Source organism: Zeus faber, assembly GCF_960531495.2.
Source record: "Zeus faber genome assembly, chromosome: 12".
Lineage (NCBI taxonomy): Eukaryota > Metazoa > Chordata > Actinopteri > Zeiformes > Zeidae > Zeus > Zeus faber.
In genome coordinates, this window is record NC_137196.1 from 16,296,570 (window position 1) to 16,324,280 (window position 27,711).

General features: G+C 44.5%; 1 protein-coding gene across 1 annotated transcript; it reads right to left on the reverse strand.

Annotated features, from left to right (window-relative positions):
* LOC307238384 (phosphatase and actin regulator 1-like) lies at positions 1 to 27,472 on the reverse strand (the record flags this gene model as incomplete). The annotated part of the gene is made up of 10 exons (XM_080011325.1): positions 27,319 to 27,472; positions 16,248 to 16,328; positions 14,600 to 14,803; positions 13,235 to 13,550; positions 10,672 to 10,868; positions 9,154 to 9,310; positions 3,220 to 3,275; positions 1,121 to 1,182; positions 629 to 769; positions 1 to 81 (listed from the first exon to the last, which is right to left on the reverse strand). The coding sequence occupies exons 1-10, from the start codon at positions 27,455 to 27,457 to the stop codon at positions 1 to 3; spliced, it is 1,434 nt and encodes a 477-aa protein (XP_079867451.1). The 5' UTR covers positions 27,458 to 27,472.
* Between the last annotated feature and the right edge of the window lie 239 nt (positions 27,473 to 27,711).

Sequence of the window (27,711 nt, forward strand, 5' to 3'; positions counted from 1 at the left end):
TCACCTGGTTAAATGGCGACTCGACTCGTGAACTTCCATCTCGTTGCTCTTGAAGTCGTTGAGTTCTTTGCGTATGGCCGCCTGAAGAGGAACCACGAGAGGGGTTTTTAGAACGGTTGGCAAAACCAGAGCTCAGCGCACAAACAGGAGAAAAAAAAAAAAAAAAAAAAAAGGACCCCTGAACCCCCCCAACCCCACCCGCCCCACGCCGGATTGATGCGGGTGTGGCTCTAATCTGCGTGACCCGATGGGACGTCCGAGTCTTTGGAAAGCTATGACCTCTTCCAAAAAACCCCCAGGTCCCCATGAGGCCCCAGGATGGGAGCAGAACCCGTCTCTGATGGCCCCCTGGGGGCGCTGGCCCGTCTCACATCGAGGAAAAGGCTTTTTTTTTTTTTTTTTTTTAGAAAGCATCGCCCCAATCGGAATCGCGCCCGTTCTCCACGTCAGCATCTCCACCTCTTTAAAGAGGTCCGAGGCCCGGACCACAGGGAGTGCCGGAGGAGCTTTACTCGCAACGGAGGCTGGATAACATGTGTGTATGTGGATGACCCCCCCCCCCTCCTTTGTGTAATGATGCACAAAAATGCCAGGTCCCCCCGGTCCCCCCCCGTCCGCCGCTACTGGCCTTGTCTGCTGCCGTCAGCCGGGTCCAGGGCTTGTCCGCTCGCCGGTCGTGGTCTGGGGCGTCGGACACCTCCACGTAGTCGCTGAAATGGATGAGGATCTTGGCTTGTCTCAGCTCCTCCACCGTGGGTCTCTGGCTCAGCTAGAATGAAATATAATAAAAAAATAAAAACATTTTTTAAATAGTCATATCTATCTATCTATCTATCGAGAGAAAATAAATAAATAAATAATAATTACAATTCTCAAAATAATTGCCGGGCACCGGACCCCGCGAAGGGGCCAAGGGGCGAGCGGGAGATGAGGGGCCCCGCCCCGTCAGGGACTCCCGACCGTTGGAATACACCACCTGTCACCGACTTGGCCTCACATCCCTGGCGCGGTTCCCCGTCCGGGCTCGGGTTTGTCTTTCGCTCCGCCCGCCCGCCCGCCCCCCCAGGGGATCAAACACAACGCCGCGGCGCGTTTCTGGCCGCGCAATTTCGGTGCTTACCTTCCGCGTGAGCCGGCGTTTTATCTCCCGCTTTTCCTCCATCTCCTCCTGCTCATTGCGAGCTGTGTGTGGGGGGGGGGGGGGGGGGGAGGGGGGGGGACAAAGACACAACAAAAAAAACAACAAGTTGCTGGAGAAGAAGAAACGTCTCGTCAACACGGCCGACGACCACAGCGCAGTATTCCATGTTTCTTGAACCCAAAATCACTTGTACGACGACTACTATTTACTCACGGGGGAGAACAACAGCACAACTCTCCCTTTACTGTAAGTTAACGGAAAAAAACATGTTTATACCATTCAATCACATCCAGTATTTATTTATTTATTTATATATATATATATATATTTTTTTTTAAAGCAACATTTGTCGTTCCTCGGCTCTGTGGAGGGCTCCATTCTGATTGGTCAACGGCGGCAACCGCCGGTCAGCTGATAATGACCGTGACGCTTCATAGAAAACGCAATGGAGGACTCGAAGAGATGAACGCGGTGTGCGACGGGTCCAATGTTACATCTACGGCAGACGACAGGTTTCGTCATGCGCCGGGAGACATGCTTGGAGGGGATAGTCGGCCGCGTTGGCTGCGGCGCGGCTACAGCGTTGCCCTGGACCGTTTTTCGCCGCGGAAGCCCTTAAACCAGGCGTACGAGTGAGAAAATCATTTCACTGCAGCCAGATGGTCGTCCCTCCCATTACTCAACCCTTTGCGTGGTAAGTTAATTGGTATGCTGCGCCTGTCATTTCAGACAGGACAAGGTTTATTTAAAAACGCTTCACTATCCCGAGCACCGGGTTTGACAAACACGCCCAACCCTCAGGAACCATGTTGTCCCCTGATTTCTGGAATCGAAGAGTGTGCCTTGTGTGAGAGAGAGAGCGAGACTGACTCGTCCCTCACAGAGTCTTGAGGCTTGGCGCTCCCCCGCTCGCCGCCTGCCAATCAAGCCCGGGGTCTTTGCCGCTAAATCAGCCGTTGACGCACGAGCAGGCGGAGCAGCGGCTGCAGAGCGGCTCCCACTGCGTTTGAGGAGGTGGGGAAACCCGGCCTCTGTGGACGCGGCCCCCTCGGCGGGGCCCCACCGCCTGCCTCGGCGGGAAAAGCAGGAGCCAGGAGGAAGTCGTCGGGGGGAAAAAAAAAAAGGATGCGTGTCGAAAAGAATTCCGATTCGTGTGTGGGTTCTCAAAAAGTGATGTTTGACAAAAACCTGGCAACCCGACACGCTGCGACGAGTGGGAGTGCTGGTAAACTGGTCATTTGATTGGGTGATTGCCAGTTCACTGAATTTCCCAGTACAGCCCCAGTATAGATTCCTAGTGCTTTTCCAACCGCTGTCAAAAAAATAAAAAATACAATTGTGGAACCTAGCTCTTCTGTTGCAAGATCAAAATTGCAAGGCTGTACCAACTCATCCGTTCCAGGCAGAACTGCTCCGTGTTCATCAGCACGTTTCAAGTGACGACCATGAGTAGTGATGAGAGGTTTGACTCTTTTTCTGAGATTCGGTTCTCGACGAGACACTCGGCAAAAAGAGTCTTTGCGCTTTCCCCACTCCGTTGGTTCGGGTCAGGTGGGTGGAACGGCGCGGCGAGCGAGGAAGCGCCAGAAGAGTTTGCTTGTCTGCGCCGAGCCGTGGACGGAGTTCTCCCAGTAACAAAAAATGATTTGTTTTCGTGGAATGCAAAGAGTTAATCAAGCCATGTTCAATATGAGTTGTGCCAAATACCGAGACCTTTTTTTGTCGTTCAGGCAGTGGAGCGCCGGCGCGGCGAGGACTTTATTTTTACAGCCCCGTGCCCTAAAGACGTGGCTTAACCACGCCCCTCCTCGGTGATTATTTCCCGTTTGCAAGTCGAAGATTGGCTTGTCCACGCCTTTTGCTGGAGTGACTCCCGACACCCGAGTCATTTCAAGGATTTGTTCGCTACGAACCAATCGGTAGAGTCTTTCATGGCTAACTTGTAACAGGGCCTTATGATAAGCATCGTTCTGCTTTTTTTGTGACTCTTTTAGCGGTAAACAGGACGGTGCGCCGTGGAATTATTTAATTGGTTAGGAAATACCGGGTACAGAGTAAAGATGTGAAAATCTACTCACGTTTGAGGATGTTCCTCTGTTCCAGCTCCTCGGCCGTGGGCCTCTGGCTCAACCTCCTGGGAAGGAAGGAAGGAAGGAACATCCATGGTCAGAGTCGCCGTGCATGGAAAATCAATAGCAAGGATGGATCAACGGCAAAAACAAAAAACAAACAAAAAAAAACAAAAAAAAAAAACAGAGGCCCGGGAAGCAAACACTTTCAATGAAAGACGAAAAAATACACCCAACACAAAGGAACCTACTGAACAGCCAGGTCTTGGTCAACGGTCATGGTCCAGAAGAAAACCTGCGCGAACATTTATGGGTTTTATTGAAAGCCTAAAAAAAAATGTTAAAAATAAAAAGTCTTTGTGATCCCAGAGCCTCGGAGGAGGTCGCTTGGTTCCTCTTCCTTCACATTCTGTCTATTAGTCACTCCTTGTGCTCGTCTTCCAGGGCAGGACCCCACCACCACCACCGCCGCTGCCGCCAGACATGACGTGCGACCGTGTGACACAAAAGACCAAGTGTCAGCGAAACCCCACAGAGCCGCGTTGGCACATGGTCGATCCTTTTGCTTTGGATCATCTGCGCTCACGCTGCGTCAGCGGCGGGAAGTAACTAGTTACCAATACTCGAGCGGGTTTTAAACCTGTAAAAAGGGTACTTGACTCAATTCAGTGCTTATACTTTCACTCGAGTTATTTTCTAAGAAAGTACAGCACTCGCCATCGAAAGAGTAAATATTTTAGTCCCTGTACAGGGTCCTGTATTTTTTTTTTTTAGGATTATATCTATTGTTTATCATTACTTTTATTGTGCATTATGAAATCTGTATTGTTCGTTGTTTATTTTTCTTGTCAACTCTTAGCTTTATTGCAAATACACAGAGCAATCCATCCATCCATCCATCCATCCATCCATCCATCCATCCATACATACATAGAATATAACTATTAATAATCTGTGGTAGCCGTACTGTTACCAAGGTATGGATTTCCAGTATAACATGTACTGTACATGTACTTCCGTCTTTGGTGCTGCAAAGTTGCCATTTCCCTACAAGGACAACACCATCTCATCTCAACGTCATCTACTTCTTGATCCCCCCCAAACCTAGTTCCCCCTGACTCCTCCCCTCCAGTAAAGGAATGAAATGATCCGTCCACTTGAGAACGGGCTCGTTAGCAGGACCGAGCGTTGAGTTGATCATTCTTTTTGCAGATGACCCACTTCCGTTTCCCCTGCCGACGGCTTCTCCCTAAATATTTAACGCGCACAGGTTCTGCAGAGCCGCTCCGGGCTCCGCCGGCCGTCGTCGTCTGCGCCCTCCCTTTGCTTCCAATCCTTCCGAGAAAAGGAGCGGAAGAAGGTAAGTGCCGGTGGAGGGCGGCCGACTCACTCCGGATGTTCCCGGAGAATCGCTTGGAAAGGGCTGCGATGATGACAGATAGTATTTCTATTTCGTTTTTGAACTAATGAGATGTTTTTCCTTCAGTTGCCTCAAGTTCCTAATAGGAATACCCCCCCCAAGGCATTCCAGTAAGGTTGTTCCAAATGCGTCTAACGTACAGTAATAACACACACACATTTTTCTTTTTTTTTTTTTTTTTTAAAACCTCGCCGAATTTGGATCCAGTGGCGGTAATTGCAGCTTCACCGCAGGCATCGTGTGGATAACGGTCAATCTGTCCGTGTCTGTTGCTCTAACGTTCCTCAGGCCTCGGGGCAACTCCGTCCTCAGATATCCGCTCGTTTCTCTCGCGTCTCATCTCCTCTGGCCTGCTCTCCCTCCCCCGCCTGAGTGCTCCCATTCGAAGGGGAGGGGGGGGGTTATAGACCAAGACTATCTGACCTAAACATCACACTCGCAGCTTCCCGGCATAAGATGAGAGTCAGAGGAGTCGTCTCTGCAAATAAACCTGAAGGAAATGAACAAGTTCTCCTCTCGTCAAGGGAATTCATTGATGTGACCGTCTCTTCAAAGTCCATCCCCATCATCATCATCATCAAACTTCACCTTAGTTAAAGGGATACTCCATTTTGGGGGGAAATTTACTGTTTGTCCATATGCAATATGCATCGTAATGATAATAAAAATAACAATAATAATAAATATAGCTGCAGGCAGCAATACACAGGGTCCAGTTAAGTCGTGTTAGGTAGGTATTATAGTTTTCCAGGTTCTCTGGAACTAGGGGAGTCATGCTTCTCCAAATCCACGATTCAACTTTTGATTTTAAAAGCTCACGATTCAATTTAAACATTTTGTTTCAGCAATGCTGACAATCGAGTCTTGCGTTGTAATGAAAAAGACTGGTTTCTCGATAAGTTACTTTTATTTGAATATTAAAAATTCTAAATGATAAAAATATGAGAATATTAAATATCCCCTATTTTTGTTATGATTTATAATTGTGTTTGTTGTTAATTGACTTTAATTTGAATATTAAAAATTATAAATAATAACAAAAACATAACAATTAGACACCTAAACAGTTAAGAACTAGACTAGACTTAAGTCTAGTTCTAAAGTCTTAACTAGACTCTAGAATAATAAACAATTAGTTACTTATTACACTACTTTTATGTTTCTGATCAAAACAAGCGCAGAAAAATAGATCAGAGCGATCTTTTCTCCAAACAAAGCAAATAAAAATTCTAGATGTATTTAATGTACTCCGTTTCATGGTGCTGCTCTGCTGTGGAGCAGATCGTTCTCATGGCAAATGCCCCGCGGCTCGGCACAGTCTGTGAGCCAGTGGTTGGGAACCTCTGCACTGGAGGACATTCCGTCGGTGAAGGTTGGGTATATTTCCCCACTTTCATCGACACATCTGCTGAAATACTGGACATTCTGGTCAAAGGTGCACTCTCCCTTGTGCACACTGTGAAACGCCGGAGGAGAGGGACACGCGGCAGCGCACTCGTGCGTCTACGTGGACTTGGCACACGGTCACCGGTTTCTCTCTAATGTGCGTTCACTGTGCAACAAACTGGACAAACCTATATTGAACTTTGTTGTTACTTTTTTTGTAATATTCAAATTCTATTTGAATTTGGTTCCTGCAGCACTAGTGCCAGGCGGGCGCAGTGTCTGTGAGGGAGGCGGTGCAGCGGACCCCTCCACGGAGCCGACCGCAGCTCTCCCAACTCCACACCAAACCTCATGAAAGTTGGTTCGGAGCCGGGTGAGCCCCCCTATCGACAACGTAGCACGATTTTCCGTGTTTACATTGAACGCCGCATAGGCTCCCCCCCGGTCCACCGGGTCCTGGTTGCGGGGCGACCACTATGCGGTCTACACAGCGCAACCCTCAGTGACGGAAACCGGACGTATATAACATCGGCCCATGATCGTGACAAAGAGGCTCGCTCCACACGCTACTCAAATCGTCTCGATGTTTGACAGTTTTCCCCACTCATTTCTGTTTCAAATTGACAACGATATTGACCAAACTCCAAAGGCAGTCTGAAACATCCTGATTATGAGACCTCAACCCAATCGGTGAGTTGTGCCGTTGTTGTGTGTGAGATACATTTAGCCCGAAAAACGCAGGCCAAAAAAAATAAATAAAAAAACATCCAGCCCTATATAGGTTTTATAATGTAGCCAATAATAATAAAAATAAATGTTTATTAATATTTCAACATGATCGTAATTTCCTCATTCCTCAATTTCCCCCAGATTCTTAATGCCATAGATCAGTGTAAATATATCTCAGCAGTGATCGCTCTGGCATCTGCATGGAGGGACACAACAATGTGATCACTTATTGAGAACAGTGTATTTTTACGACATTGTGGGAAGGACACTGTGACTGGAGCCTTCTGGGAACACGACAGCCGAGCAGGCAGCACGGCCTTCTGGGAACATGCGTCGTGTTCTCCATCGCAGCGGGGAATGGAAGCTGCGGTGCCAATTTCTCGAGACTATGAGCACACTCCCTCCTTCTACCCATCCCTGGCAAAAAAACGCTTTCCCGCGCATCATATCTGTTTTCACCAGCCTTTTCATTTGGCTCATCCTGTCCAACGACTCTCCTTCCATCCATCGCTTCACCTCTGACCAATCACGTTTGTCCTTATAGAACTAAGCCCCGCCGCCCCCCCTCATGGACAGGTTACACACACACGGACACATACATCCATAGTTTGGTGTTTTTTTGGGGATATTTAACTTCTGAGCCAAAGCCGACGATAAATATTCATTGTGTAAAATATATCAATGGGACATCCCGACAAAGACGCCACAAACTTCATTATTTGTATGGATTATTTATTTTATTATGACCTACTGGTCATTTATTATGTTTTTGATTTGATCAACATTTTATTTTAGTGAAATGTTAATTAAAGTGGCTGCACTGTTACTTATTGTTCACGAACGGAAATGATTTCAATTCAATTAGTAATATTTGTATTTGATTGATTTATTTTTAAAATGGCGTTTACTGACCGTCTACGTGCCTTGATGATGTCATTCTCTGTACAGACTGCTTATCGTGGAGAGGATCCTTCATGCAAAACCTTTCTTTTTTTTTGTTTTGGTTTTTTTTTTTTGTTTTTTGTTTTTTTGCACGATAAAGCAAACGCAGGAGAGAGAAATGAATTTTACGCGATGGGGACTTGGCTGTGAATCGGCCGCTGCAGTGTGGAGGAGTTTGCTCGCCGATGGTTTGGCACATGCATCATCGCCGTGGTGATTCAGCGAGCGAGGGAGGAGGAGGAGGAGGAAGACGGGCAGGCGGGGAGGAAGAAAGGAGACTGGGAAAGCGGAGGGAGAGAGGGAGAGAGAGAGAGAGAGAGAGAGAGAGAGAGAGAGAGAGATGATGCATTGCCGAAATTAGGTCAGCTCCGTTTCCAGAGCTTAGAGTGAGAGGAGGGTGATGGGAAGCCGTTTGAAATGAAAAAGGTTTTAAAAGGTTTACATTTACACTTTAGTTTGTTAGTTTGGGACTGAGTCATAGTTTTGTTTTTTTCCAGACCAAAGTGAGACAAAACGCCTCGTTTGGGCGGCGGAGAAAAAAAAAACAAAAAAAACGCTGCTGCTTCCAAGCAGAGCCGTCAGTCCCGTCCCCCCCCCCCCCCCCAACAAAAAAAGGAGAATGGCATGAAATGATGTCGTGTTAGCGTGTGTAGAGACCTGTGTAGGTATGTGTGTGGTAGGAAGTAGACAAAAAAATAACCTAAAAATAAACCCAGAGCAGCGGCACAGTCTAACCATACTGTAGTGAGCTGAAGCATCACCAATTTGAGTCAGTTTTTCCAATTACCAAAAAAATAAAAATAAATAAAGTAAAACATCCTACGTTGGTCGCAATAACGACAAAAATGATTTTCAACAGTGAGAGCTCACCAGGTTTTTTTTTTTTTTTGGTTTTTGTTTTTTGTTTTTTTAAATGGAAACTTGCTCTTGCGTTGAAGATCCAAATTGCACGGCTGCGCTAATTCATCAGTTCCAGCAGAACAGCAGCTCTGTGTTCATTAACAAGCTCAAGTTTCACACTGAAAGTTACAACTATTAGTAGCCATGAAAGGTTTGACCCCCCAACCTCCCCCCCCGGATTCGGTCCTTGACGAGTCACTCAGAGCGGTTCAGTTCTTTCCCCGATTCTTCCTTTGTTCGAAAGATTTGTTGATTTGAGCAGACTGCGATAATTCTGTCAAAAAAAAAACAAAAAAAAAAAAAACGCTACGCTTGTCAGATCCCGTTTCCATCCAAATTTGAGGGGAATCTTAAGCCAACGCGATAGAAACAATGAATGGAATGCATCTGAGCTGCGGAACAGCCAGGCCGCAGTTTAAGCCACAAGAGATGAAATACAACAAATCGCTCATTTTAGAGGAGACTACTTTGCTTCGGCCACAAAAAAACAAAAAAAACAAAACGGGCGGAAATAAGCTGCTAAAACCATTTTAAAAAGACACGGAGATGGTAAACGCTCCCCCTACCGCGTGAGCTTGGAGCCGATCTGCTGCCTGGACTCCAGCCGCTCCTCGTCCGTCTGCATGGGCAGGATGTTCTTCTCCTGCAGCTCCCGCTTGGACGGGCGGTTGCTCAGCTTGATGGCCAGAGAGTCCTTCCTCAGCACCTTCAGAGCCAGGGTGCCTGAGAACGAGGGGGGGTGAAGAAAAAAGGTCGCCGATCCATCAGTCAGTCCGTCACGAAACGACATGTTTTTTGGTCCTCAACACGGGGGCCGTGGCCCCACGTGGGGGGTCCCTTGGTATGGACGCTGGGGTCGCAGGATATTTCCTGACACAAAAAATACGAGATACAAGAATGATGTATCGGTGCAGTTTCGATTAAAACACTGGTTTGAAATACATCAACAATTCACCCGGAGCTCCCCCTGTGCTCTGATATAATAAAAGTACTCAAATTACTGAAATAATACTACGATTTACATGGAAAGGTTTCCTAATTATGCAATACGGAATATCCGCTTTGTCCAGGAAAGTCACTTTTGAGAGTAAGAAATAATCTCATAGGAAAGATGCCTGTAGGTCTAAATGTGAATTGCAATACATATAATTAATAAAATATTAATTCAAAAAATAATGATAATAAAAGGAAGTAAATGTGTCACCGTTGTAGTGAGACTTTTTAGGACCTAAAAACGAGGTTGAGAACCCTTGATAAACGATTACAGCGTATGTTGAGTGAAATGAGCTGTTTCGTGATAAAAATCACAAGAAGAAGAAAAAAAGAAAACAAATGTAACCCACTGTTCAGATAATGACGACGGAAAAAGGGGTCACAAAATAAAATCGCAACATTAACTTGGCATTCAAAACAAACCTTTACGTCAGATGAAAGTCAAAGATGAACCTTGAACACAACATTATGAAACGTTCAGCATTTTATTTACTTTTGGAAGTGACTAATGTTATGTTCGCCATGGTTTCATCCAGAATGACTCATTGACTCGCAATCGTCTCCAGAAGGAAGAGGGGGCGTGGTCTCGACCTCATCAATATTCATGAGCTGCCCTTTGACTGACAGGTCCAGCTCAGTGGGCGGGCACGGGCTGCCGAGCGCCACGCTGCGATCTGATTGGCTGAATGAGCGCGATATCTCGCGACCGCGAGAATCTGAAAAAAGATTGACTGAGAACGTTGACCTAAGGGGGCGCTATTTAAAAAAACGGAAAACCAGAAATAAATAAATGGAAATAAATAAGTTCTTGATACTTAAAGTTGAAAATGAATAAGAAAATGGCAATACGCAATAAAGCTCAGAGTTAGCTGAAAACTTGGCGATATACAATAAACCCCACCCAAAAACAAGAAGATAGAAAAACTGGAAATACACTACAAATATAAAAATATTAACAAATAAAAATGAACCAAACAGTAAACGAAAACAAAATCTGGTTTCAACTTCACTTGGACTTTAGGAACTTCTTCAGACTGAATAACCCCCTTTGGATCCACGAAGCAACCAAGCAAACCAGCGCGCAAACTCACTGGTGAAGATGTCGTCGTCGTCGTCGTCGTCGTCATCGTCGTCGTCCTCGTCCTCCTCGTCCTTGTACATGCTGGGCAGGTCCTCGTAGTCCGACTCGTTGGGGACGTTCTCCTTGTCGTCGTCGCAGTCGATGATGACGGATGGGACGTCCCGCCTGTCCAGCAGCGAGCACTGACCCCCGCCGTGCAACGCAGAACTACGAGGAATTAAATAAATGAAATGTAAAAAAATAAATATATATTTAAATATAAAATGATGTAAATAAAGAAAAATATATAAAGAAAACAAAAATGTAGATTAAAATGATATATAAATAAAAACGAGACATGTTTGTTGAGGAGTCAATGAAAAGCAAAACAGAGTTTTTCTGGACAGATACTTCAAGCAAACAATGTTTTTGTTTTTTTTCCCCCCAGACAACAAAAGCAGCCTTTCATCTCAGGCCTCTACAGCTATAAAATGAATCCGCTCCAAAATATTTCATATGCCAAGAATATAATTAACCCGAGTCCTCTGAAAAATGGGTCAAGAGCCGGCTGAAAACCTCATTTTGGCATGAGAGCGTGCTTTAATCCACATAGCAAAGCAGCAGTCCCCCACAACCTCCTGCTGGGAGACAACAATAATACACTGGGATTTCTTTGTGGAAAATGACCAATCCTCATCCAGTTCTCAAAGATGCCCACGTTTGATTCAAATGTACTGCCAGTGCTCACGATTAACATAATCCATTACTATACTTGTTTCTGATTGGTCAGTAGCGGCAATCAGCCGTCTGTTATTTCTGAATAATGACACACACACACACCCTTCAAAGTAAGTGATACAAGATCCCTACACGTGCCACATCATTCCTTAAATATATGAGCTATATTTGATGTGAATTAATAACTTGTTTCATTGCTGTGATGATCCATGTTGTTTCAGCTTTTTCAGACTAATTCTAAGCCAAATTTACGGCCACTGATTTAATTTTTCCTTTTATAAATCATGTTCAAACGTCTTCCGGCGAAGCAAGTTTTCCGACCTAGCACATTACATAATACCCCTCCAAACACCAAGGAACATTGTACGGAGCATCTGCCCATGTTATGTCAGGCCAACTGCTGGAGCGCTGCCTACTGACACACACACACACACACACACACACACACACACACACACACACACACACACACACACACACACACACACACACACACACACACACACACACACACACACACACACACACACACACACACACACACACACACAAAAGTAGCCCATATGGCCCAAAGAGACTCACGCTGGCTCCGACCCCTGCACCGGGGCCTGACCTCCATAACAAAATAAAATGGAGAGTGTCCGTAAAAAGATACGTTTCTAAACACAACATTATCTCTGGTGAGGTTGCAGTTATCACACAGTCGCCCGATTGTGATTGCTTGATTATTTTGTAGAACCTCTAGATTCTCAGATCACATTTCCATCTACATGTACAGGGGAATTTTAGGCCACCGCGAGAAAAGCGGCAACAAATAGAATAAATGAGTCTTCTTCATAAGGTGTACAGTATATTTATGACATTATTATTACTACACTATCATAGACTTATCCTATGATAGCCCAAGATTATTTATTTTATTTCAACGCTGAAAAATAAAAATCATTGAATTGTCAGTCATTAGATCAACTTAAAAAAACAACTTTAATTTGTATATTTCTATATCTATATGTTTTAAGTGTTCTCAACTGAAAATTGAGAAATGAAGTTGCATATTTTAACACCTAAAAAAAAAAAGGTTGAACAACACTAAACAAATAAAAGCGTCCTCTTTAAGTTGATCCAACAGCGTTCTGTCCCAGCTACAGTACTAAGATAAGACTTTTGAAATCCCAGTGGGGAAATTCAGAAATGAACTAAAAAATAAATAACTACAAATAACAACTTCAAACTAAGCAAGACTAAACTAACTTAAAACTAACTTAATTGAAATAAAATAGCAAAACCCAGCTTATCATTATGGCCTACTGACCTAGTGATGCAAGAATCGCAAAAGATTCATTCGTAGCGAACATCTTTTAAATGACTCTTTGAATCATAAACTGAAAATAATTACTGAGGACTCGATTAAAGTCCAAGAGAAAAAAAGTCTGAGCATTGAATGCGACTGATTTACTCTCTGCATTGCACCGAAATAGATCATTTTGACAGAATTTTAAAAAAAGGAGGAGAATTCCATTCACAACTCAAGAGCCCAACTGACTCTTCTCTCTCTCGTACGGGAAGTCCTCCCTGGCTCACTGTGCGTTACACCGACTGAACCAAGTCTCACGAGTCTGAAAATCGAGTGACTCGTCAAGAACCAAATCTATTAAAAAAATTAAAAATAGAAATAAAAAAAAAAAGTCAAACCTTTCATCACTACTAATAGCTCCAACTATGAAGTGCAAAACCTGATCTTGTTCTGATGAACACAGAGCTGCTATTCTGGCTGGAACTGATCAATTCCATGAAACGGCGCAGCCTCACAAACTTTGATCTCGCGACACAAGAGGCTCGACACAAGCTTCGCGTACCTCTCGAACCTCTGCATGGAGAGGGCGAGCGTCTTGTTGAGCTCCTCGATGATGCGGCTGGGGGCGTGCATGCCGCCGTACTGGAGCTGCAGCGGGTGGCCGTGGCCCGGGTGGTGGGCGAGCTGGGGGCCCAGCAGGGGGCCGTGGTGCGGGGGCGGGTGGCCCTGAGGAGGGGGACACTTCTGGGTGAAGCTGTGGGGCAGGGAGGAGGAGTCCAGCCCTCCCGGAGGCACGCAGATCATCACTTTCTTGGGAGGTAGAGGAGGGGAGAGCTTCCCCCCCGCCATGCAGGGCAACTTCATGGGCTGGCAAGAGTCTGGAGGGAGGGAAACGAGGGGGGGGGAAAAAAAGCAAACGAGAAGTAAGAATCCACCCACCCACACACACACACACACACACACACACACACACACACACACACACACACACACACACACACACACACACACACACACACACACACACACACACACACACACACACACACACACACACACACAATATCTTGCTATTCTACAAATACTTCTTCCTGGAGAAGGTTTAGTTGTGACCATGATGTTCAGTTGGTTTGATACTGTGACAAAATGTATATTGGACAAACAGAAAGTCTGATCAATGACTTAATTTAACATGGATGCCTCACTTATCCCAAGAGGGAAATTGCAGCGTCACAGCCACTCACATAAAAAAGAATTGGCAATAATCAAGTAATGAGAAAATAAAGAGGAAAATGGGAGGTGGCGATATGCAATAAACCTAAGATTTTGCCGAAGAATTGGCAATATATAATGAACTTATGAGTGTAATATCAATAAAAATAAACCTCACAAACAAAACGGCAATATACAATAAAGCCAATGCTAAGCACTTAATCTAAACCTGACAAACAAAATAAAGAAAATGAACAAATTAAAAATTAACAAATTTGGCAATATCCAATAAATCTTAAAATTAACCAGAAGCAAGAAGAATTGGTCGATATACAATCAAGTTTGACAGATTGTATCCAGAGTATTGGGATGCAGAGGAGTTAATCCGGGTTAATGCCAATAGCTACAGATTGACTGTCACAGTGAAGCCGACCTTCCCACGGGGAACTTGGCGACGCCACCCTAATCCCCGACACATGTGGAGCCAAATTAGGACGTAAACTCAGACACTAAAATATTCATGACGTTGTATTGTAATTTTTCCTGCAAATAACATGCAAACGCATACACATTCTTGCTGCTGCGAGAGAGAGATGCGACGGAGACTAGAGAGAGGGAGGTGGATGAAGAGAGACAGGGGGAGGGAGACAGACGAGGGGCGAGAGACACTTTTTTGTGTTTTCTTGAAACAATAAAGGTTGGGTGGGGGTCCCACCGCTGCTGTGGCTGGGAATCCTGGAGAAGGGCTTGGGGGGGAGGGCGGGGGGCTGCTTGTGGTAGAACTGGGGCTTGGCCGGAGGGTCCTGAAGGTCGCCTGGGTACGCGGCCGACTTCTTGGCGGGCAGAATCATGGCCGACTTTATCAAAGGGTCCTGAGTGCAGAGGCCGCCGTCCATCGAGGAGCGAAACTCCACGGTCGCTGGAGGGGAGGAGGAGAAGAAGAAGGGTGGGCGGAGGGAAACGAACTGCAGCGTTGGAAGCGAATTGAATCCGGGAACAGTGCAAAAAAAGCTCAAGAGAGGGCATATACGGTAATGCGCGCGCGCGCACACACACACACACACACACACACACACACACACACACACACACACACACACACACACACACACACACACACACACACACACACACACACACACACACACACACACACACACACACACACACACACACACACCTCAAGTTAAAAACAAAATTCACTCAAAAAACAATCCTCAACAGATGAAGAGGATTTTTATGGCCGCTTAGACCAGTGATCAGAGCCACGCACGCAGTTTGACAGGACTTGGCTTCATACATACCGTATTGAAATGACGTGCCTGACGTTTTTTTTTTTTTTGCATGAATATATTTTAAAAAGGCTGACAGTTCTTTCTTCTTATTATTGTTGTTCAAAGTAATGAACACAAAACAAAACCTTCACTTTGACTTCCACAAGCAGCCAATTATCCAAGGTGATCACAAAAAAAAAATAAAAAATAAAAAAAACAGAAGAAGCAATCACACACAGCAGAGACAGCCTAAGGGTCTACCATATATATCCCACGGCCTCAGAACCTCATCCATTGCTTTACAGCTGCTCTTTGAAAACTGCAACGAGAGAGAAAATAAATAAATATAGAGAGCTATTTCGACAGAACTGCTCTTTGAAAAGCCCTGACAGTTCGGAATGAACAGTTCAGACAGTTCTGACAAGTTTCCTCTTCCCGAGAGGATCCTTGCAAATATGCATAATTCTAGGACAGGGACGGTGATATTTTTTATAGAGCAATAAGAGACATCTTATCTTTATAGAGATAAGAGTATATATGGCTTGTGCGATGACTATGTAAAAAAAAAAAAAAAAAAAAGTACACATACACACACACACACACACACACGTATTATTATTAATAATAATAATAATAACCCATGGAAGCTTCAACGCCTCCTGCTAGAAATGGCCGAGGGTTCAGCTCACTTTAAATTCAGTTTTTGTTTTAGAATCTACATGGATCCATCGCGCATTCTTCATCATCTTCCTTCTCTCAAATGCCGGCAGGAAAGAACGAACGAACGAACGGATGGATGGACGGACCCCCCCCCCCCCCCCCGAAGGTTTCTGCAAATACACTCGAGTGTCTCAACAGATCCACATCAAAATGTTTTGGGGTTTGTAGGGTTTTTTTTTTTTTTTTCTTTCCCCTCCCAAGGAGAAAAATCTTGGAGAGCAGATTTTATGTCAGATCTTCGGATGGAGCCAAAACATTGGACAGCTCTTTGGAGGAGGAGGTGGTGACGGAAGGTCCATCGCTCCATTCTCCATCAACACCCGACCAGGGGGACTTGGCTCTCGCTCCTCCCTCCGTCAGCCTCCTTACCTTTCTCAAAGATCTCCTTCAGCACGCCTCTCTTGATCAGGTCGTCCCGGCTCTGTCTCATCGACATCTTCCTTTCCAGAGCTGACGAGAGCAAAGAGAAGAGAGGGATAAAGGAGAAGGATCAGAGTCGTTTCTATTTTGGTCGATGCCTTTTATTTCTTTTTAAAATAAATTCCAATGCCGGTGTTGATCCATAAAAAGGCTTAGTACCGTAGTAGTTATTCAACATGAGCCTATTCTACCCTATCGCTATTTTTTCCATCAGGATAACGCGTTCCTCAAAAACATATTGGAGATAATTATAATTGTTAGAGATACTTTCAGAGACAATCATACAGGCTGTGAATCAATCAGACACAAGCAGGATTAATCTCTTCCATCTGGAACAATAGAGTAAGAGTAACCAAAAACCAGGTACTACATCATTTATTCATAGACCTTTTGTTGATTAATATTATAACATCAAATATTAAAAAAAAAACATCTTAAAAAACATCTTAAAATAATATTTGTTCATAATGAAAATTTTTTTTATCAAAATAATATTTAATATTAAAATACATTGTAATGATTAAAATATTGTTTAAAAAATAAATAAACAAACAGCTAATTTGAGTCGGAACTGTTAATCATGACAACCCACTTCAGCAAAAACAGCAAGCAGTTAACGATAGCACGCGAGAAACTGAATGCCCATTTATCGTCCAATGGCGGCAATTTGTCAGAGCGGACAGCTCCTCTAGACAACGCAAAGAAAAGCCACGACACTCCCATTAATAATAAAAATAAATAAACAAATAAATAAAAACAAGAGAAAAGTGAGGCAACAATGGCAAATAATAAAGTCTTGCACTACAGTGATGCATCATGGGTACAATAAGGCTTAATAGCATCTGTTTTTAGCCATTGGCGGTTTTGGTTTTTAATCACAGGGATGAACGGAAACTGTTAAATGTCACATTTGTCATAAAAAAAATAAAAAAGTTCATAATAAAATATAAAAATCTGCCCTGGCCTGCAAAGGAACCAATTAAGAATGTGAAATGAGGATCGGCGATATCAGTCGAGCACACTGCGCAAGAATCTCCCCATGGATTAAAGAGAGGGAGGGAAAGAGAGAGATCCCAGATTGTGCTGTGTGTGTGTGTGTGTGTGTGTGTGTGTGTGTGTGTGTGTGTGTGTGTGTGTGTGTGTGTGTGTATATTTCACATTCAAAAAACCCAGGAGTCCTGTCCTTGTTTTGTTTCAAGACTTCCTCGGTATGGAGGAATTTAGGAAAACCATTCAAATGCCCTCGGATTATTATATATATTTTTTTTATATATATTTATATAAATATAAAAACTCGCTGCCAAAAAAAAAAAGGCATAACAATCACACCAAAATCAGGCACAGGAATGTCGGGGCCAGGAGACTTGACTGGATCGCTCGCGCTTGGCATTTTAGTGCCACAAACCAGCTCCACCTTTGTCTTTTTTGAGTGACGCAAGGCTCACGAAAGAGTCGTTCTCAGCGAACCATTCTTTTAATATGACTGAGTCGTTCATCCATTTCGTTTGCGACTCGGTAACTGCCGCCAGACACAGTTGTTCAACCAAGTCTGGATCCGCTGACCCTCCACTCTCGATCCGCTGACCCGCCACTCTCGATCCGCCACTCTCGATCCGCTGACCCGCCACTCTCGATCCGCTGACCCTCCACTCTCGATCCGCTGACCCTCCACTCTCGAAAGAATTAAATGATTCCTGGGAATCACAACTCTGAGCCAATCGGACTATTGATCTGAGTCTAGTTACACCGACTGACTCAAACGAACATAGAGGAAAATTTTTAAAAAATAAAATAAAATAAAAAATTTTAATGGTCAGTCGGAAATAAAAACTCTGAAAGTCAAATCCCAAAAAAAGAGCCGAACTTTTCGCGACGACAGCTCCAGATGTTCAAGAGCTCACTTGGAGGATTTTGGCCTCAGACGGTACCAGCTCCAGAACAAACATCAACATCAACTGTTGTAAAACAGATCCAGGGAATGTAAAAAAATTACAAATAAAATAGGAGCATGAACATTGTACGGTGCTTGATTCTGAATCGATGGTTCAGTATTCCACTCCAGTCAAGCACTGTGGTATATGCGATATTGGCTGAGACAAGCAGTGGACCTGGAGTGACTGGATTTCATTTGTATCTTAATTATTCGAAACTACATGTGTCCTGAAGAAAGTTCAAGGGGTTTCTCCCCCTCGCGCCGTTGCTAGGAAACAAAGAGCATCCCAAGACAAATGCAACCAGAGAGTCAAGGACCAGACACTCCAGGACACCACGTCCTTCATGCAGGTCATTGAATGCTACCCAGTTTAACAGCAGCATTAGCTCAAGTACAAAGTTAAACACACAAATCATTTTATATACATTTGTTTATACAAATATATGTATAATCTATCTATAGAATATTTGGACAAAATGTGGAAAGACTGGAAATAGTCACTTAAGTGAGAGCTCTGCTAGTACAGGGACAATTTACTTAGGTATAAATAGAAGTCGTAATGAACTCATTTCCTACTAAACTACTTTTATTTGCCCTGCATTCACAGGGACGGTCATTCCTATTTGGACCAAAATATATCACCAAAAAACAACAACAACAAAAACACCCATCGACCCGTGGAGGCATGGACTCCACACGACCTCTGAAGGTGTCCTGCGGGATCTGGCACCAGGACGTTAGCAGCAGATCCTTGTAAGTCCTGGAAGTTGTGAGGTGGAGCTTCCAATGGATCGGGCTTGCTGTTCCAGCACATCCCTCAGATGCTCCATCGGACCCTAAGCCCGACCATCCACATGATGTAGAAGAACTGGCTTCATCAGATCAGGCCTCCTCCTTCCATTGCTCCATGGTCCAGTTCTGACGCTCACGTGTCCATTGTAGGAGCTTTCTGTGGTGGACGGGGGTCAGCACGGGCACCCTGGCAGGTCTGTAGCTACACGGCCCCATACGCAGCAAGCTGCGACGCACTGTGTGTTCGGACACCTTTCTATCATAGCAGCATTCACTTCTTCAGCAATTCTCTTCCGTGGGATCGGGCCAGACTTCACTCCCCACGCACATCATTGAGCCTTGGGCGCCCATGACCCTGTCGCCAGTTCACCGGTTGTCCTTCCTTGGACCACTTTTGGTAGGTACTAACCACTGCCTACCGGGAACAGCCCACAAGACCTGCCATTTTGGAGATGCTCTGACCCAGTTGGTGTGCATTTCCACATTTATGAAGCCTTGTGAGATGAATTCCTGCATGAAACATCCCCAAGAATTTGACAAGACTCTTTTGAAAGCTCATGACAGCGTTTTCTTTGATGCGTTTCACACCAAAGAGTTATCTTTTCTACCCAGATATCACTAGCGTCGTTTTTTTTGGGACCGCAGTGTTGGATACAGAAATGCCTCGCTTCAGAATTAAAACTTTTCATTGTCCCTGCGTTTTCATTTTTTAGGAATTAGATTGAAGGGTACATGGGTTTGTGAAATGACAAAATGGAAAATTCTGAAGTACAAAACTTTTATTTTACAGAAATCCGTACATTCAGACTCCAAATGGTCTCAGTCTCAGGTTATGGTTTCATTAGTCGGTAAGTCGGCTTGGTAAGGCTAATTTCAATTTAAAAAGTTTATATTTTACCACGAAAATGGCAGCTATCATCACATATAGCTTTTAAATAAACACACATCCTAGCCTATTTCCAGTTCTGTGGCTGAATTAGGAATTTTCAAAGGCTGCCAGTGCATTCATCCAATGGTGTGTGCAAATTGGAATTTAATTAGCCTTTGAATTGATTCTGTCCCTGCTGCTCGTGGATTAGGGATGAGCCTTTATATAAAAAAAAACAAACAAAAACAAAAACAGTCTTGTTGTTGTGAATATGTTGGCCATATGCAACACATCGGCACGAACGGAGAGGAAGAGCGAGGGGCTTCCTGTTCATCCACCACCTGCAGCGCGTCCACAGATTTAAATCTAATTTCGTCGAAAACGGCAAATTAGAAAAATAAATAAATAAATAAATAAGAAAAGTAATTACTAAAAAGGTTTATGACATAACTGCTACGCCGTGGAACATGCACGGTTATGCAACCATGTCAGCTTTGCATAACTTATCTGGCCGCGTCTTCAGGACGCTACACATCCTGTCTTCAAAATGGAGCGATGAAACACCCAAAAAATAATGAAAGAAACATTTATCAAGTAGTTAAAATGTCATAGTGGTTACAGTACAGTATATAGAGCTTGGAGAGAAAAAAATAATAATTCTATTTATTTATTATTTATCTTGTTTATTGTATATTGCCCATTTTCTTTCCTAATTTATAGATTATTTTTGCATTTATTTTTATTTTACATTTTAAGGCTCCTTGTATATTATGTACCCCCCTGTTAACTGGGTTTACTGCATATTGCAAATTTTACCTTTTTAATTCTTATTACTTTTTTATTTTATTATCACCTATTGTTCCTATTGTTTGAGCTGCTGCAACACCACAATTTAAGGATTTCGTCTTTGTAATCATTAGTGCATTGTGAGGTACTAAAATAAGGTATGACTATCTGGACGAAAAGATTTCATTGACTCAATGAATTAGCGGCACAGTTTGTTTAGATATACTTTATGGAGTAAGTAAATAAAGAAGATGCAGAAAACACTTTCGTCCTATTTTAACCACATGAAAGGACAGTGAAGCCACTCGAACTTTTAAAAATGCAGGTCTCAGAACTTTTCCTAGAAACACTAAAAATATGATTTTAGTGGAAAGGCGACAGAGAAGAATGTCACAGGGCAGAGGGAAAGGTGATAAAAAAAAAAAAAAAATATATATATATATATATATATATATATATATATATATATAAATAAAAGATCATTTCAGCCTCTCTGGAGTACCGGGCGGAGGTTATAGGAATGAATATTAATGAATGCACAATTATTCTACTATTAAAATACACACACACACACACACACACACACACACACACACACACACACACACACACACACACACACACACACACACACACACACACACACACACACACACACACACACACACACACACACACACACACACACACACACACACACGCCTCTAATCAGGAAGCCAGACCCCCCCCCCCCCCCCCCCCCCCAGGGACCACCAAGGGGCATGAAAGTCATCATCCCCACTCTCAGTTTAAAAAAAAAAAAAAAGAATTACCAGTTAAACATTGAATATTATCAAAGTCTTATTATCGGGTCAGACCGGAGACCGGAGACGGCCCAAGACAAATTAGGATCAGACACTTGAGCCACTCGCGATCTGAACCAGGATGGGTACCATACATCTGGGAGAGCGGGCCGGAAGCATTCCAAATCAAAGTGTGGGGACGGACACGGGGGGGGGGAACCACGCGCACACACGCACGCACACGAAGAGGCTACACGGAGTTTATAAAGAAGCATATTCCACTGTGAAGTGACCCAGATAGAGCGTGCCGGCAGCCCTGAAGCTCGCCATCTGAGAGCCGAGGCTTTTATAGCAAGGTTAGAGAGAGAAAAAGGAGCCGTGCTTTAAACTTTCATACCGGGTTGTTTCGACGAAATGCTGTTGCTCCACACACATCGTGAATTTAAATGCGCCGACGGGTGCTCAGCTTTAGATACATCCATCCGTAGAGGCTCTGGGTTTTTTGGGGGGTTTTTTTTGTCAATGGCGCCTATGTTTTATTCTACATTTATGTCAACGTAGACTACTATTTGGGGTAGAACTAGAGTTGGAAAACGGTGGCGCGTGGGATGGGGAGCCCTCCAGCAAACTGCGACAACTCAGCTTGACCGGTATCAGATATTGGGGTAAAACAGGGTAGTGTTATTTATTTTTTATTTTTTCCAACCCCCTTGTGTGAACGCCTCGAATTCCACTTACAAAAAAAGAAAAAGACATGAATAATGGACAACTAGCTGTTGTGTTGCAAGATCCAAATTGCAAGGCCGCACTAATTCATCTCGTTCATCAGTGTCAACGTAATAGCAGCTCTGTGTTCACCAGAGCGAGCTCAAGTTCCCCTCTGAAAGGGAGAACTGTGATTTACGGCGAAAGGTTTGACTCTATTTTTGAGATTTGCTTCTCGACGATTCACTCGGTAAAGAAAAATAAATGAATAAAAGAATAGTTTGGTCTTTCCAACTCTTCGTTTGGCTGGGCCGGTCTGAGGCACAGTGAGCGAGGGAGGGCTTGCTCAACGACGAACGAGAATCAGATGAGTCGATTTGACTCCGGGTTGTGAATAGAATGTTTGGTGACTTACCCTGACCCGCCCAAATATCGCGATACACAATATAATCGTCGTTGTTGACGAGCGGGGCAGCGACGGAGAGAGTGTTCCCGTTACGCACGGTGGAGCGCAGCGGCTTTTTGGGTTTCGTTCGATTACCATAAATACATCTACAATACAAACACTTTGCTTTCTTTGGAGAGACGGTGAACCGCCGAGCACAAGTTTTCGGGTGGGCGTTCACGTGTGCGCGGAAAGGATCTCCCGTTCACCAGTCAGTCAGTGTGCATCACAATAACGGGATAAAACAGATAGAAGCTTACAAAACGCAGAAGGATAAGATGGGGAATTATTAATAAGGGGGATCATAAATATATATATTTTTTTACATGGTGCACAGAGAGCCCCGATCGCCGTGCCCCGTTCCCCCAAATAAAACAACCAATAACAGTGTGGAAACGGGACCTGACCCGTAGACTCCTGAAGGTTGTTTTCTGCCGCCGGGAGAGGGGGCGATCGGAGAGAGAGTCGTGGAGAAAGTGTCCCCATCACGGTTTCGTTCCGTGCGGTTCCACTTGTTTCGTTCCATGAGCGGACGTAAAAGAAAACAACCTGCATCTAAAATAAAAGCACACTGTTTCGGCACCCCGCCACTGGCGCGTGCCGTCCGCGCCGCCGCGTCCCAATCCTCCGACTGCTTCCTCGCCGTCGTGCACGCGCCCACATTGTGTACATCCCCTGTGCGCGCGAGGGAATGAGCTTTGCCCATCGATCCCCGTGGTACCACAGACAGACAGGAGGGGTGATATTTCGATACTGTGAAAATATCACATATGGTGGCAAATATCGCGATATCAAATATCCGCCCGAGCCCACTGCAGGCTCCCGATTAAGTTCAAAGATTTGTTCTCTACGAACGAATCGTTTGCAAGTCTTGCATCTGGCTATTAGTAGATAACAATAATCACAGTTCTATGTGTTTGTCACATTTTCAGTGGTTAGGTTGTGGTATAGTGGAGTGGGATTATTTCAATGTAAAAAGGTTGGGAAACACTGGAAGAGGGTGTTGCAAAGTCGCAACAACACTTTAAGTTGATTTTCTGCTTTTCTTTGACAAACTGTATAGAAGCCTCCTTGTCATCTCTGCCCGAGAATAATGGACTAGATGTGAATGATTATGCTCCAATGATTCCCAAACTTTATATTTAGCGTCTGCAGTCATTCAACCTGAATCTGTATCCTAAAAATAAAACTGCACTGGTCCATCCTCGTCCATCTTGAAGTTCAACGCCCCCCGGAGAGAGAGCTGCATCTGTCGAACACCACGACATCGCAACTCACCCCCCCGATTCCGCAACGAACCACAACAGCATCTGCCACCCAGCGGCAACCCTGCTCCCCACCAAGGCAGGAAGGGCACTCATTGTCAGATCCCAAAAACAACCAGAGTTCAGAGAGGATGGAAGGTGCATTAGTGCTGCATAGAATACAATATGGTACTAGTGGTTGTATTCACATGACAGCAGTATTGTATAAATAGTCAACCAATATATATATCTCTCTCACACACACACACACACACACACACACACACACACACACACACACACACACACACACACACACACACACACACACACACACACACACACACACACACACACACACACACACACGACGAGGGGTGGAGCCTGGGTAGCGCGTGCGGGAGGCAGGACGTGACGCGATGAAGCCGCAGAGTTTTACGGCACAACCCCAAGATGGCGGACGAGCACAAATCTCGCCGTCCCTCCAGTGGGACATTATGCACATATATCGTCTTCTTTGCCCTCATATGTAAAGGCGGTAAATGACGCTTCCTCGCCCTCTGTGAGCGAGCGTGTCGACGTCACGGGGATGGTAGCTCAGGCGGTAGAGCTGGTGGTGTAGTGATCTAAAGGTTGCTGGTTCGATCCCAGGCTCCTCCTGCTAGCATGCTGTAGTGTCCTTGAGCAAGACAATTAACCCCTAATTGTTCCTGATGGCTGCGTCCGTCGGTGTTTGAACAATTTAAGTCGCTTTGGATAAAAGCGTCTGCTAAATGTAATGTAATGTAATGTAATGTAATGTCACCCACACCGGGACACGCTCGCTCCCTCGCTTGGGAATTCTCCGGACAATCGCCTGCTCTGTTCACACATACCGCTCGCTCGGACACAATGCGGACTTCCTGCCAGGGCGCCGGCTGTGTAAGTCCGGTCCAAACGATTCGGACAACCTGTACTTGCATACTTTAGTCTAACTGCTGTTGGATGTAGTATAGCGCACAAAATGGCGGCTAATAGAAATAACAGGGCATTTTACTTAAAATGGTGCCCAACATATAAAATGTCTCTTTATGACATCTCTCATCCAAATAGCCTTTATGACGACTTGCAAAATAACCTTTATGACAACTGGCCTAGGAGGATATATATATATAGGAGCGTGTCTAAAGACTCGAGCTCTCTCTCGCTTGGTCGCTCCTGCTTTGGGGTCGTCTCCTGGTCTTTGTCATTGTGCCAATAAAGGATCCATTCTGCATCGCATCCGTCTCCATCTGATTGAAGAATCTCTCGACATCAACAAACCTGGGAGGGATCGGTTTCCCAGATCCCAACACTGCCATCTGCCCACACGGGTTCACTATCTAGAACAGTGCTACACAGTGTTAACTTTCTCGACAGATGTATACACATGTTATCTTTACTTTGTTTACTCATCTTACTTCTTGTCCTTTCTTGACTTGCAGTTTTTCGCTGCTGTTAACACCTGAACGTCCCCACTGGGATAGATTAAGTATGATGTTATCTCTCACCTTGAACGCAAAATGAAAATCGTAATTGTTTTAATGCGATAGTAACCTCAACAATAAGGGCTTAACTTTCCGTCTCAGCCGGTCATTGGGGGGGGGAACGCCCGACATTTGCAAATGCTGCGGTTAAATAATCCGCAGGACAGCCGAGGCTAATCTTGCGGCCCGGGGGAGATGCGCGGCGTTCGGCTTCTCTCAAAACAAAGCCGCGCCGCGACAAAACAACGCTTTGGATCGGACAAAAAAAAAAAAAAAACACCACACTTTGACCCGAACAAATACATATCTGCAACCCGGTGTTTGCGCCGGATCCATCCCATTCCTGGACAAATAATACCACCACAATAGGAAGCACAAAGCCTGTGTACAGGCCTCTCCTCTGGGAGGAGGGGGACGCTTGAAGGAGAAGGCCATAACTGCTAGAAAAATAAATAAAAGATTAAAAATGAAATATATAATCTGAGCGACGAATGGGGAGGAGGAGGCTGGAAAAGTCTAACAATGGAGATGAGAGTGACAGAGCCACAGAACAGCAACCGGCTTCCATTGTTCAACTTCGCTCATTGTCCTTCCCTCAAACAAAGGATGCGGCACTGGCCCCGGAGTAGATATACAGAGGCAGAAAATACTCTTTCGTAACCGTTCTATTTTAAAAACACATGAATCGGAGTTCTAGTGAGAGGAAAGGAAAGGGCAGTGCTCGTAGAGTGAAGCCTCTTGAACTTTTAAAAAACGCAGGTATCAGCATTCCCCCCCCGTGAAATGCTAAAAATATGCTTTTAGTGGATAGGGGACAGAGGAGAATGTCACGGAGCGGAGGGAAAGGTGATAACAACCATAATATGAATGGAAGATCATCTCAGCCACTCTCGAGTAACTGGTGGAGGTTAAAGGCATGAATATTTATGTACACTCATTTATGATTTAAGGGAAGGAGTGCCAATGCGAGACGGCGGAAGGCAATGGAAAAAGTCTAGGGAGGAGGTTATAATCAGATTAGAGAGGATTATACACAAAATAGTATCGTAAATCTGTTATCAGCTGCGCAGTGGTCGGCTATCTTTTTAGTTCCGAATCGGTTTTCATTGTAAAGGAACACGTTTTGGTTTTTTTAGGCGGTACAACACGTCCAGGACAGTATAGTCGTGGATTTTGTTGCAAGATGTTTTTCGATTAACAATCATCTGGATTTTTGACGCAATATTTAACCTGTTGGCAAACACGAGCCTCGAATCATCCCCAGGCCTCCCGACCCCCCTTTGCGGTGGCTGGCGAACCCCTGTAGGCGTCCGAAACACTGATCCACCGAGACAGCAAATCAGCGCGGACGGGGACGGACCGTCAGTTCAGCTTTAGAGGATTTTGTCATTTCCAGCAGCCTGTCAGTGGAGTTTAGCATTTTGAGCGAACCAGGTAAGATATTTGCATCTGAAACTTTGGGAGTTGGCGGCTGAAGGAACTTAGAAGAGTTTACAAGAAAAACTGCAACGCTGCACTTTACCAAATTCTGTGCAAAGCATCACGTTTTGTCTAGTCATCAATTTATTTATTTTTTTCCCCCTCCTTTGGATAATTTTTTTTGGGCTATTTTTTTTTAATATATACACATTTTGTATATTGTGCTTCCCATTCCTTTGGCAATTTTTTGCAAAACATTTTTAGGGCTATTTTGTATATTTGGCTATTTCTCATTTGGCTATCTTTTGTAAAAAAAATATAAATATAAAAAAATCCAGTTGACCTTTAAATTAATTGTCTTTACAGCAATCCACAACAAATTCCTTGTATATAAAAATGTACTTGGTCGAATAAACAGATTCTGATTGACTGATGAAGGGGAATGCAGCAAAGTGTCACGACGGGAACTTTGGTGCATTTTGCCCCCCCCCCCTTTTTTTGGCGCACAAGGAAAAACATGATTTAAAGATCTCTCATTTACCGGCGGAGGTCTGCTTGAACTTTTCGCTCTTCTTCTTCCTCCACTTCCAGGGCTTGAGGAGGCGTCCCAGCGTGGCGAACTTGCTGCGATGCCTCATGGGCGGACTGAGGGTCCCGGAGAGCAGCGTCTCGGAACGCATGGCGGCCAGCCTCTCCACCTCCTCCGCTGGGATGGGAGGAGGAAAAAAAAATTCAAGGTACAATTTTAAAAGAAATAACTCAAAACAAGATTTGGATTAGTTTGACACCAGCATCAGACAGCATAATGCATTATCCTCTAGGAGTCAAAATAGTTAGAGGGCACAGCTCGCACTGCTGCACATTAGCATGCCGAACTAAACACCCCAATAAGAGGTTCACTGGGGACCACCCCCGCCCCCCACCCCCGACTTCC